Source organism: Chrysoperla carnea, chromosome X (assembly GCF_905475395.1).
Source record: "Chrysoperla carnea chromosome X, inChrCarn1.1, whole genome shotgun sequence".
NCBI lineage: Eukaryota > Metazoa > Arthropoda > Insecta > Neuroptera > Chrysopidae > Chrysoperla > Chrysoperla carnea.
The window spans coordinates 23,468,162-23,479,476 of record NC_058342.1 but is presented as its reverse complement, the minus strand read 5'-3'; the positions used below and the strand labels follow the sequence as shown (position 1 = coordinate 23,479,476).

The 11,315-nt window shown below is 30.8% G+C and overlaps 1 protein-coding gene across 1 annotated transcript; it reads right to left on the bottom strand.

Annotated features, from left to right (window-relative positions):
- Nucleotides 1-3,826: 3,826 nt before the first annotated feature.
- Nucleotides 3,827-8,184, bottom strand: LOC123302520 (succinate--CoA ligase [ADP/GDP-forming] subunit alpha, mitochondrial). The gene is made up of 3 exons (XM_044885491.1): nucleotides 8,029-8,184; nucleotides 5,506-6,398; nucleotides 3,827-3,995 (listed from the first exon to the last, which is right to left on the bottom strand). Exons 1-3 carry the CDS (start codon nucleotides 8,063-8,065, stop codon nucleotides 3,912-3,914), a joined length of 1,014 nt encoding a protein of 337 aa, XP_044741426.1. The 5' UTR covers nucleotides 8,066-8,184; the 3' UTR covers nucleotides 3,827-3,911.
- Between the last annotated feature and the right edge of the window lie 3,131 nt (nucleotides 8,185-11,315).

The window sequence follows — 11,315 nt, the reverse complement described above, 5'->3', positions numbered from 1 at the left end:
TTCAAGGATTTCCAGGACTAAAAATAATGTTTTTAAAGGCATTTCGATACGAAAAACAAGAAAATGATCCCCAAAATTTGAAATTTGATTATAATCAATTAATCATTCTTTTAGACGTCTTCTGTGAAAAAATTCATATCGAGTCTCTGAATGGCTCAAGAAAAATTAACTGTCAACCCTGGCGGAAAAAATATTTGAAAAAAGAATAAGTCTTAATAATTCTTAGGAAACTCAGAAAAAATCTTAGAAACTTTAAAAAAGTATTAAGAACTCTGAATAACTCTGAATTAGACTAGTCCGAAAACGTTGAGAAATTCAAAGTTCCTAAGACTTTTTCAGAATTTCTTATTCTTTCTTCAAATATTTTTTCCACCAGGGAAAGTCAGTGTTTTTACCAAAAACAAGTGAAAACAAACAATTGACTGAGTTAATTATTGAAATACCATGTATGGACAGTGTTCATTACTCTGTCACATAACACATACCTACAAACATGTCACACATATATAACTGATATAGCCATAACATATATACTATACAATTTGCTCATAATTTGCGCTTTCACTGGTAAACAGTGATGTTTACGAAAAAATGATTGGAACAAAAGTTGTTTTATTTTTTTATAAGGAACTTTTTTTACATTTAATGTTTTGTTTTATCTCTAACGGTTTACAAGATGGGCCCTACGGACCCAAGATCCAATTGACATATGTTGCTCATTTACGAACTTGGCCTCAATTTTTACGTCCTCAGCACGCTATAAAAATTTCAGCTTGATATCCTTTTTCGTTTTTGAGTAATCGTGATGACAGACGGACAGACGACAGACAGACAGATAGACATACAACCGGAAATGGACTAATTAGATGATTCTATGAACACCTATACAAAAATTTTTTTCGTAGCATCAATAGTTTTAAGCGTTACAAATTTGGGACTAAACTTCATATACTATGTATATTTCATATATACATGGTATAAAAAGGGAAGGAACATTTCTCATAAAGCGTACAGAGAATCGATATGAATTTTTCACAAAAGACGTATAAGAGGATGATTAATTTGATAAATAAAATTTCATGTCATTCGGATCATTTTCATTTTTTCGGTATCGATATATCTTAAATACTTCTGCTAAAATTAGGTACATTTCACCATTCCTATTTTCGAATTTCTACTCCTAAGAAAAGAAGTGACAATTCTTTTTGTTTGGCTAAAATTCACAATATTTGAAGCATCTAAAGGTATCTCTAACATTATTATCCTTTATTGGTTCTAAGATTCATTTTAAGGTTTAAATAGTACAACAGGCTGAGGAGTCTCATGATAAAAATATTAACGCACCCGATTTTCCAATTGGGATAATTAGGAGAGAAATATTAGTTGTTATGAAAATATATGTACTAAAAAAAAAATACACTTTGATTTTTGTTTACTGTTAATATTCTGTTCAATTAATAAAACATTTATATAATATTTTTTGATTTAATTTCTGCGCCCTATTATAAATAACAGGGCTTTTCCAAAAATTTTGTCTAATTGCAAGACAAAACTTCCATTTCCATTAACGGCAACTGTATGATACAGCTCACGTATGAATATGAGCTATTTAAACTCTATTTCACAACATAGTACAAATGAGAGGAGACAAGATTTTGAAAATCTAAAACAAAGAGAGCATGATAATAATTCGTACTAATTAGTACGGGACAACCCATGTAAAAAAAATCGTGTAAAAAATAATCTTTTTTAACATTTTAACTATAAATATTGAATTATTCATCAAATACTTCTACAAAATTAAGCACAATATTCTTGTTAAGTTAAGTTATCGTAGGAGAAAATATTTTTAACTGTAACCATCGTGAAAATAATGAACAATATGAATTACTTTCTTATTATTTACAATCTTCAAAGCCTCGAGGTGAGCCTCATAAAAATAATTACGATTTAAGATCGTTAAAACTGCCGTAAGGTTATGTTATCTGCATGTAGTTGTAAAGATGGGCTCAGTTAAAGTTGCAAGCATAGAGCTTATGTATTTTTATTTTGTACTCGGTAAGTTTAAGGTATTTCGATACCAAAAAAATGATTAAGAAAATTGAAATTTTATCTATCAATTAATAATTCTTTTACACGTGCGTCGTTTGTGAAAAATTCATATCGATTCTCTGTGCAGTTTATGGGAAATTAACTATCAAAGTCACTGTTTTTACCAAAAAAAGTTTTTCATTTTTATGCACAGTTCTTAATTTTGGTATGATTTTAAAGCTTAAAACTTGGGGAATATTGATATAAGTATTGTATGTAAATGATAAAACATTTTTAAAAGCACTTATTGACTAAAAAACCAACATTTATTACGACTTCGTCATATCCCACCATGTAAAAAGGGCTGTTTTTAATGATTAATTTATCATAAACCTTACAGAAAATCGACTTGAAATTTATACAGAAGGCATATTACTAATTAATTGACACACAAAATTTCAGTTTTTTTCATAACACTTTCGTTTTGGTATCCAAACACCTTATAGACACTTTTTTTAATTAAAAAGAATGATTTATTTTAAGTTTAAACTTATATAGAAAAACATTTATTTTATTTTTTTAACTTTTCAGCTTTTTCGTTTATCAAACTTTAATTCTTGATCGTAGCTTTCTTGTATTCTTTTCTTCTTCACCTCAAGTTTATTCAGTTTCTCTACCCACTCTCGTTTTTGGTTTGCTTTTTCTTTGACAATCTTTGATTTAAAAAAAAATCCAATTCTGCTTTTCTATGTTTGTGAAAATTCAAAAAGGTTTTGATCGTGCCATTCCACGAACATTTAGATTTTCTACCAAAACTTCTATGTTGTATGAAAAACTACGCTCGGCATTTCCATAGAACATAATAAGAATCATTCAAACTTCCCAGTATAATAAATGATGTGTTTTATCCACTTTTCAGATTCTGTTTACTCAGTTTTTTTACTACCATTAAAAACGGCTCAACTAATTCTGCTGAAACCTCTTAAATACGCGTCGAATAAGCCCTGCGATCACGTGTCAAATAACACACACACGACCTATTGCGACCTTGAAACCGTGGAAATATGTAAAACTGGAGATTTTCAAAATCGGCCCATTACATTAGCTTCCTCTGGGAAATTAAAAATTAGCCTTCTCTCAAAATTTTCTGAATTAATTATCAAAATCCGGTAGATTTACCGTTTTACAGAAATCACAGTTTTGAGGATACGAAAAAAAATCACGAACATTTCTAAGTTTTCAAGGGCAGCTGAACGACATCCTGAAATATGTTTCGATTTTGTTTGAACCATGAAAATTCGTCGTTATAACCGATTTTACAAAAAACCAAATATATCAAGTTTGGGAATTTTTTGGTGTTACGACAAGAACTAGAAAACTAAATCTGATGTCATGGCAATCATAAAAAATAATAAAAAACCAAAAAAAATATTTTTATAAGTTTTATTTAACCGGATATAATATAGTTTTACAATAACATTAACAAATTTGTTTAATATACTTTGTTTTTTATACTATTTAGTTTAAAATTGGAGCTTTATTTTTAAAAATTAGTACAGCATTTGTTTTGGTTTTGCACCGATTGCATTTATTTTAAAAAAGAAAAACAAAAAAACGAAAAATTTAAAATGATAACGAAGAATTAGGAGATGGATGAGTCTTGAACGCGTTTGATTTGGATTCTTGTGTGCCATATTAAAATATTAACAATTAAAATTGATGAGTTTTTTTTGATAATACAATACTACATATCCATAATTATTTTTAGTGACTTAGTTCATTTTTCACATTTTTCTCAATAGATTTTCTTGATTTTCTTAGTTTTTTTTGTTAATTTATTTATATTAGGTAATACTTTTTTGTTTCTTAGGTATTGGCGTTTACTTGGTTAAGTTTAAACGTCTCATTTCTTTTATCAATTCTGTTCCCATCTGGGCTGGTGATTTGGTAACAACTACTCCTGCCTGAAAATATTAAAAGAAAATCGAAATTAGTTCAAGGATTTTTTCGTGGACACTACACAAGGATACTCAGCTCAAACGAAAGAGTTGACAAAATTTGTCAACGAATTTGCACTGGAGTGCATGCACGAAATAAATACGAGCACATACGAACGAAATACTACGTAAATGCGTCATATTGTAAAAATCAAACTCGCGTCTAACTCTTCTTCCTCTATCGCGGTTCAAAACAGTGCAAAAGGAACGCTACTGCCATCTTTTATTTGACAAATATTTGATTACATGGATTTGAGTGTCCTTGTGTAGTGTCCATGGATTTATTTAAAAAGGGGGTAATGAGTAAATTTTTTTTATCACTTCAGGTGAAGCATTCTCATTACAGGTACAGAAAAGTGAAGTTGGTTTTTGAAAATCTTTAGAAGTATGCAAAAGATGAACGTTTAAAACTACTAATTAAACAAAGAGGATGATACTTTAAAAGCAATGTCATTGTTGAGTATTATCATAGAGATAAATTACAAATACAACTGTTTTGCAAGAAAGAGACGGGCAACAATCTTTGAATGCTTATAACTTCTTCGCTTTAATAATAATAATAAAACAAAAGAGGGGTACCGCAAGTGCGTCCTCAGCACTTAGACCAAGAGTCCTCTGTGCCCTCCTTGAGAACGATCTCTCATCCGGAGACGAGACATCTCCGGGTAAAAAACGCTGTTAAAATCGGATGAAGGGTTAAAATGGAAACTAAAGGATTTTGTTTAGGCGAGGCGCCACGCAGAAAGCCCACAGCTTCTCCGTCGGCATCTCTCTCAAGATAGATGAATTGATCCAAGGTTTCGGACCTGAACATTCTGAATCTAACGCCCTGCAGATTTCTGCAGGTGCAAATAACATGTATGGACGTTTTGTCATCCTCCAACTTCTTCGCTTTAATTTAACTTTCAAACTTTGTTATGGTGAAGTTTACTTTTACATTTTTATGGTTAATATGGCAAATTCGATACAAGTCAATCGTTCGGCAATCGAAAGAAAATTGGAAGTTTTACTGGGGAAGAAAAACTAGAAATAGAGAAGAATGAAAAGAAGTGGAAAAAGCTTATGTGTCATGACCTTAGTAATGAATTCCTGCTGCTGAATAATTCGATGTCAGGCTGCCGAATTTATGGGAGAGAGGGGATAAAGATTCAACCACGAAGAATTTTGAAGCGATATGTCGGCAATAATCCAAGAAATTCGATAGGTGAATTTTTGTTTATTATCTGAGTAACCTTAATTCTTAAAACTCCAAACCCAGGTTAAAAACAGATTTACACTTTAAACGATAAATAAGGATAGCTTCACTCGGAGTATCGATAGAACTTTTATGGGAAGGGTTAAAATTTGCCCATTGAAGAGAGTTCACAGGAATGTTAAAACATTTTCTAATACAATCTTTAGACAACTGTTTCACTTAGAATTCAAAGTCTCACGAGTAGATTTGGGAAAGTAAGTGTATAAATAAGTGATTAATTACCTGTTCGAGAGCATTAATTTTATCTTGTGCACCACCTTTGCCCCCAGATATGATAGCTCCAGCATGACCCATCCGTCTACCTGGGGGTGCCGATAAACCAGCAATGAATGAAACAACTGGTTTACGTTTTGGACCAGAATTGTGTTGTAATAAGTATTCGGCAGCTTGTTCTTCGGCTACACCACCAATCTCTCCAATCAAAATAATACCATCCGTGGCTGGATCGTGCAAGAAACATTCTAAACAATCAATAAAATCGGTTCCATTGAAAGGATCTCCACCAATACCAACACATAATGTTTGTCCTAAGCCAACTTGTGTAGTTTGATGTACCGCTTCATAGGTTAAGGTTCCTGAACGGGATACAACACCAATACGACCACGGCAGTGAATATGTCCAGGCATGATACCAATCTTACATTGATCCGGTGCAATGATACCAGGACAATTGGGACCAAGTAATCTTGTTTTATTTTGTTGAAGTAAACGATTTTTCACTTTGACCATGTCTTGTTGAGGGATACCTTCTGTGATACAAACGACTAAGGGCACTTCAGCATCAATTGCTTCCATAATGGCTGCTGCAGCACCTGGAGGTGGTACATAGATGACGGTAGCATCGGCACCAGTTGCGGCACGAGCCTCTTTCACTGAATTAAATACGGGTTTGCCTAAATGTGTTTTACCCCCTTTGCCGGGTGATACACCTCCAACGATTTTTGTACCGTAATCTAATGCTTGTTGACTATGAAATGTGCCTTGTTTGCCGGTGAAACCTTGGCAAATCACTTTTGTGTCTCTAGTTAGCACTAAGTTTTTTCTTGTTTCTTCATAGATTGAGCTCATTAAACGAGACTTGTTTGTGAATGCGGGTCCAGCTATTCTAACTCCATCTAGAAAAATTGAAACAAAAAAAACTCGTATTAATATTTAGTGGGGAAAATTTTGATCCCCTTAATATTTTTAGGTCAGATTGGTATGAAATTGGAACAATAAACCAATAACTTGAACCATGGTGGCCACTGCTTTTCCAAAATAAAATTCCCTGATCAAATTATTACTGACTTAAAAAAACAAACGATTGCGTAGTCTATATATTGCACTGTCTATACATGATATTTCAACCATTAACTCAGTCAATATTTTGTTATCATTTGTTTAAACTAATTTGTATAGAATAACATTATGAACATTTTTTAGAACTTTGTTACGAAAGTTATAAAATTCCTTCCTGACATTTCCATTAACGTAGCCAAGATGGTTGAACCTACTTATACCAATCGAGAACCTTATTTAATTTCGGAGGAAAGCTCTGAAAAACCACAGAGCATTACAATGGGTAATCTAATTTCCAAAGGTTTTCTCAGAAACTATAAAAGATAGAATATTGCCAATTAGTATATGGCTTCGCGATGTTGCTTTTTAGTGCCTAATTTTATACAAATCCCATCTGGTAATATTAAGGGGTTGAAAAGCAGTGATTTTTCCAAGTTTAGTTTCCAGAGGTTATTTACGAAACTACAACCAAGAGAAGGTTGAAAATTTGTACCCAGCTTTAAAAATTCTAAGATTCTAAATTAACACGAACTACATCCGATAGTAAAAAGAGGCTAAATATTTAATTAATATAAAATCTTATCTTGAATTTCGATTCAGAAAACGGAGAGATTAAAAAAAATTGATTGATTTTCGAGCAATTACATTATTTGATAATAATCGCTTTTCACCGTTCGTGGATAGGAAAAATTTTATAATATTAATAAAAAATATTTAAATATTGAATTGATTCAGATGATTCATATTATTATTACTTTTGGGGACAAAAATTTCAGTTGGAACTGATAAGCTTGTTTGAATTTTGATATCTTTAAAATTAAGATACTGAAAATAAAAAGTCAATATCGTTTTTGGTTTTCTAACTATCAAAATCTAAAAGATTTTAGTCTAATTTTTTACGATTCGAAATAAAATTCATTTTTGCTTTTCAAGGCAAAATTTCCGCATCATTTTCTATATCCGGCTTAATAAATTCAAGTGTTAATTCGGCGCTAATTACAACTTAAATAATACATTGAATAATATTAAACTTTGTAGTTTGACCAAAAAATTTGCAAAAAAAACTTGACAAGATTATTCAAAAATTTGAAAAAAATAATCTTTTTTTCTTACTAAACAAAAACATACCATTTTTGTTTATAAAACTTTGATCCCTCTGATGAATGGGGTCAAATGTTCAAACTTCAATTAAGTATGTACAAAGAGCAATATTAAATCTTGTATGTCAAATTTTTTATAAAAAAAACTCAAAATTTTTGAATGAAAATAGTATAATTTTCAATGACATTCGGTCTAAAATAACATCTCGTATCGAATAACACAAGAAATATATGAAAATTTTCAAGTACAATTGAAGAACAAATTCATTTAGAAGGTTAAAAATCGTAAAATAAATATAAAAATATTGAAATAAATAAATAATTATGAATAATAACTATTTGAGAATAATACTTATATAATTATTACCTAAGAGCTTTGTAAAAATCCGTGTTGAAGCAGCCATTTTTGACAATATTTTTTAACACAATTAGTACCCTTTTTTTCTATTTTCTATCTGACAGTTGGTATCGTTTTTAATTGCACACTACTAGCTAGTACTTGCCAACTACCGCGCCGTTTGGCCGTATGTAGTGTCATGTACCACGGGAACAATGTATGATAATAGGATGACGGCACCAATAGATGGATACTTGAGTATATTTGGGCGTATTTATAGCCATTTGTAAGGTCTACGAAGAGGGGTGGGTGTGCCGTATGCGTTATAGATCAATTGTATAATCCCTAGAACACGATTTATGGGGTTTTGTGAATGCTTGATTTATAAATATGCATAATATATTAGTATATATAAATCGGATCTATATATCAATAATATAGCGGCCCTTTTTGCCCAAATGAGCTGAAATTTATGAAATTTGAGGTTTGTATATCAGGCTAAATAATATTGTACGAGTGGAAATATATATCAACAATTTCGAAAAGATCCTCAGGAGAAAAACCATTTTCTTTGGACGTTTTTATGGATTTTCCCATCTGTAGAGCTTTATAAAATTGAGCTATAAGGTAGATTACCAGTAGGTTCAATGAATGTCAAGAAAGAAATGGCTTTTGAGATTGTAAATTTCCCAGCTTCCTTCCTTTTTTTTATGTAGAAACATCTTGAATTTTCGCGGTTTTTAAGGCTTTGTAAACCACCACAGCACCTCCTAATTGAATTAGAAAGTTGAAAATTTTTATATGAGTTGAGTGAGTGTCATAGTAGTACCTTTTGAGTATAAATTAAAATATATTGTCTAAGTCAAAAATGATCTTTGGTTCTTAAGCCATTAGTTCTTCCTTGATTATGTGATAGGCATCGTATATGCGAATTGGGCCAAATGAGATAAGACAGTTGTTGGCCACAAAAAAAAAATTTTTAATCTATTTCTCTCTATCCAAATAATAAGTCAGCCACCCTAGATTATATCATCTTTTATCTAGAAATAAAATTATTTTAGTTCAAGGTATGTATAATAGATGGTGTCACTAGGACTATTTTATATTTTTGTACATAAATATTACCTGAGTTATGTTATTGCTATCTTCATTACTGACTCGGTATTATTTAATGGTTTGTACATTCGATAAAAACACGAGTAGACACGAACTGCATGAATTCGATAAAATGTAATTTTCGAGGCACGACAAATATTACTGAACTGAATATCGGTGGATTTTTCACTAGGGTTGTCATCTTAAAGTTCCAGGAATTCGAAGTTAAACAGAAAGTTGAGAGATATTAAAAGCAATCTAATTATATGAGCGAATCATAATAATGTGCGATATTTTTATTGTTTTGTATACTCAGTTTTTCTATCTAAAGACATTTTGATTGGTTAATTTTGGGTCAAAGCGATCTAAGAAGATAATTTTCATTTAATTTGGAAAAATTCGAAAAAATTAATTGCTCTTCTATTTAAAAATCTGTTTTAAAGCCAATCTGAACTTTGCAAAAATGATCCCACCTGTTAAAATGCGGTTAGAATTATCGTTTTCAAGATATTAGCTACTCGGTTCTGAAAAACAAAATTATAAGGATTGGAGACACAATTTTTTGCAAACCCTTTATCGAACGTTTAAGTAAATACGATTTTCGTTAATTTTGGATCAAAATGGCCCAAGAAAAATGTTTTTCACTGAAATTGGAAGAAAAAAAATATTTTCGATTTTTTCGAAGTTTTCCAAAGGGGTACCCCTTAAAAAATCGTAAATATTCGAACAAAATTATTTGTCTCCTATTTTGGATAAAAATCTGTTTTTAAGCTAATCTGAACTTTGCAAAAACGATCCCACTTGATAAAATGCGATTAGACCTATCGTTTTCAAAATATCAGTGTTTCGGTTCTAAAACCCCCTTAAAAAAATTGTTATAAATCGGCAAACATTTTTGATGCCCTGTATCGGTAAAATTTGGTACACATAATTACTTAGAATCAATAATTATAAAAAGTTTGCATCCATTTGATACTTGGATGTATAGTTTATGAGTTATCGATTAAAATCCCACACGAAGGGGTTTTCTTCAAAAAATTTTCGGGCAATATCTTAGAAAATATATTTTTAAGGATGTACGAGCACCAAGGCAATTTTAAATAAAAGCTTGATTTTTTTTATATGAAGTTGAACTAAGCATTCTATTTCGATTTCATTTAAGGGCATATAGAGCAGGCATGGGCCAGTTTTTTTAAGTCGAAGTCACCATTTTTATAACTTTATTGGGTGCCATAAAATTTATTGTGTGTCTCTTTATCCAAGTCCGCATTGCTCATAGTTGAGGAAGCGAGGCGGGTAAACGACTCGTCTAACTATCTCAGTTTCTCTTATATTTATGAGATAGGTAGAAAAAATATGTCGTCTCTCTGTCTTACTCGTATTTTTGGTTGTCAGAAGTATGAGTGTCTTCTCTAAGCCACGTTTACCCATGCCTGATATAGAGTCTTAGAACATTCTGTATATATCAACAATTAATTTTTCATGCAATTATATAACAGTATAAACATAAATGTTATATAAGTTGCCTAGCCAAAACAAAAATACTATTATAAATAACAATTATTTTTGCAATTAAATTTTCATTTTCAAATATTTATAATTATTACGTTTCTAAAACGCGAAAAAAAAACACAATAATTTTCTTTTAATCAAAGCACAATTGAATTGTGCACGGATGAATAGTTTTTCATTCCGTACACGAATAAATTTTCAATTAGTTGTTTCGCATTTGGGGGCTATTTTTAAACTGAATCGTGTCACATTTTATAATTTATTAATCAACATCGTAAATAAATTCGTTTACGTTTTCAATGAAATTGAAAAATAAAAATTGGGTTATTAGAAAAAAATAATTATGTGATCGTGATCGTTTTTTTAAGTCGAATTACTGTTCGAAAAAGTTTAGGATCCGTGTTTTAATCATAAACAAAAGTCACTTATTTGGAACGAAATTTTTGAATATTTTTGATTTTTTTGATGTGAATTTGATTAGTGCTTAGAAATTTGAAAAAACCAGATAGAAACGCATTTTCAAATTATGCAGTAAGTAGTTTTGATTGTTCTTACTTAACGGGGTATTTTTGCCTAGAAACCAAAGTATATACAAAAAATTTGGAAAACAAAAATTATAAATGTTAAGAGTTGGTAAAGTGGGGTTAAAAAGAAGAGTGTTTCGGGTTAGACAGCCGCACCCCTTCTGGTCATCTGAAACAATATAAAAC

Excerpts from the sequence above, each read along its gene's own strand:
- LOC123302520 (XM_044885491.1), bottom strand. The coding sequence starts at position 8,065 with ATGGCTGCTTCAACACGGATTTTTACAAAGCTCTTAG. Across the intron at positions 6,399-8,028 it reads GATTTTTACAAAGCTCTTAG|ATGGAGTTAGAATAGCTGGA; the intron begins GTAATAATTATA and ends CAATTTTTCTAG. Across the intron at positions 3,996-5,505 it reads AAATTAATGCTCTCGAACAG|GCAGGAGTAGTTGTTACCAA; the intron begins GTAATTAATCAC and ends TAATATTTTCAG.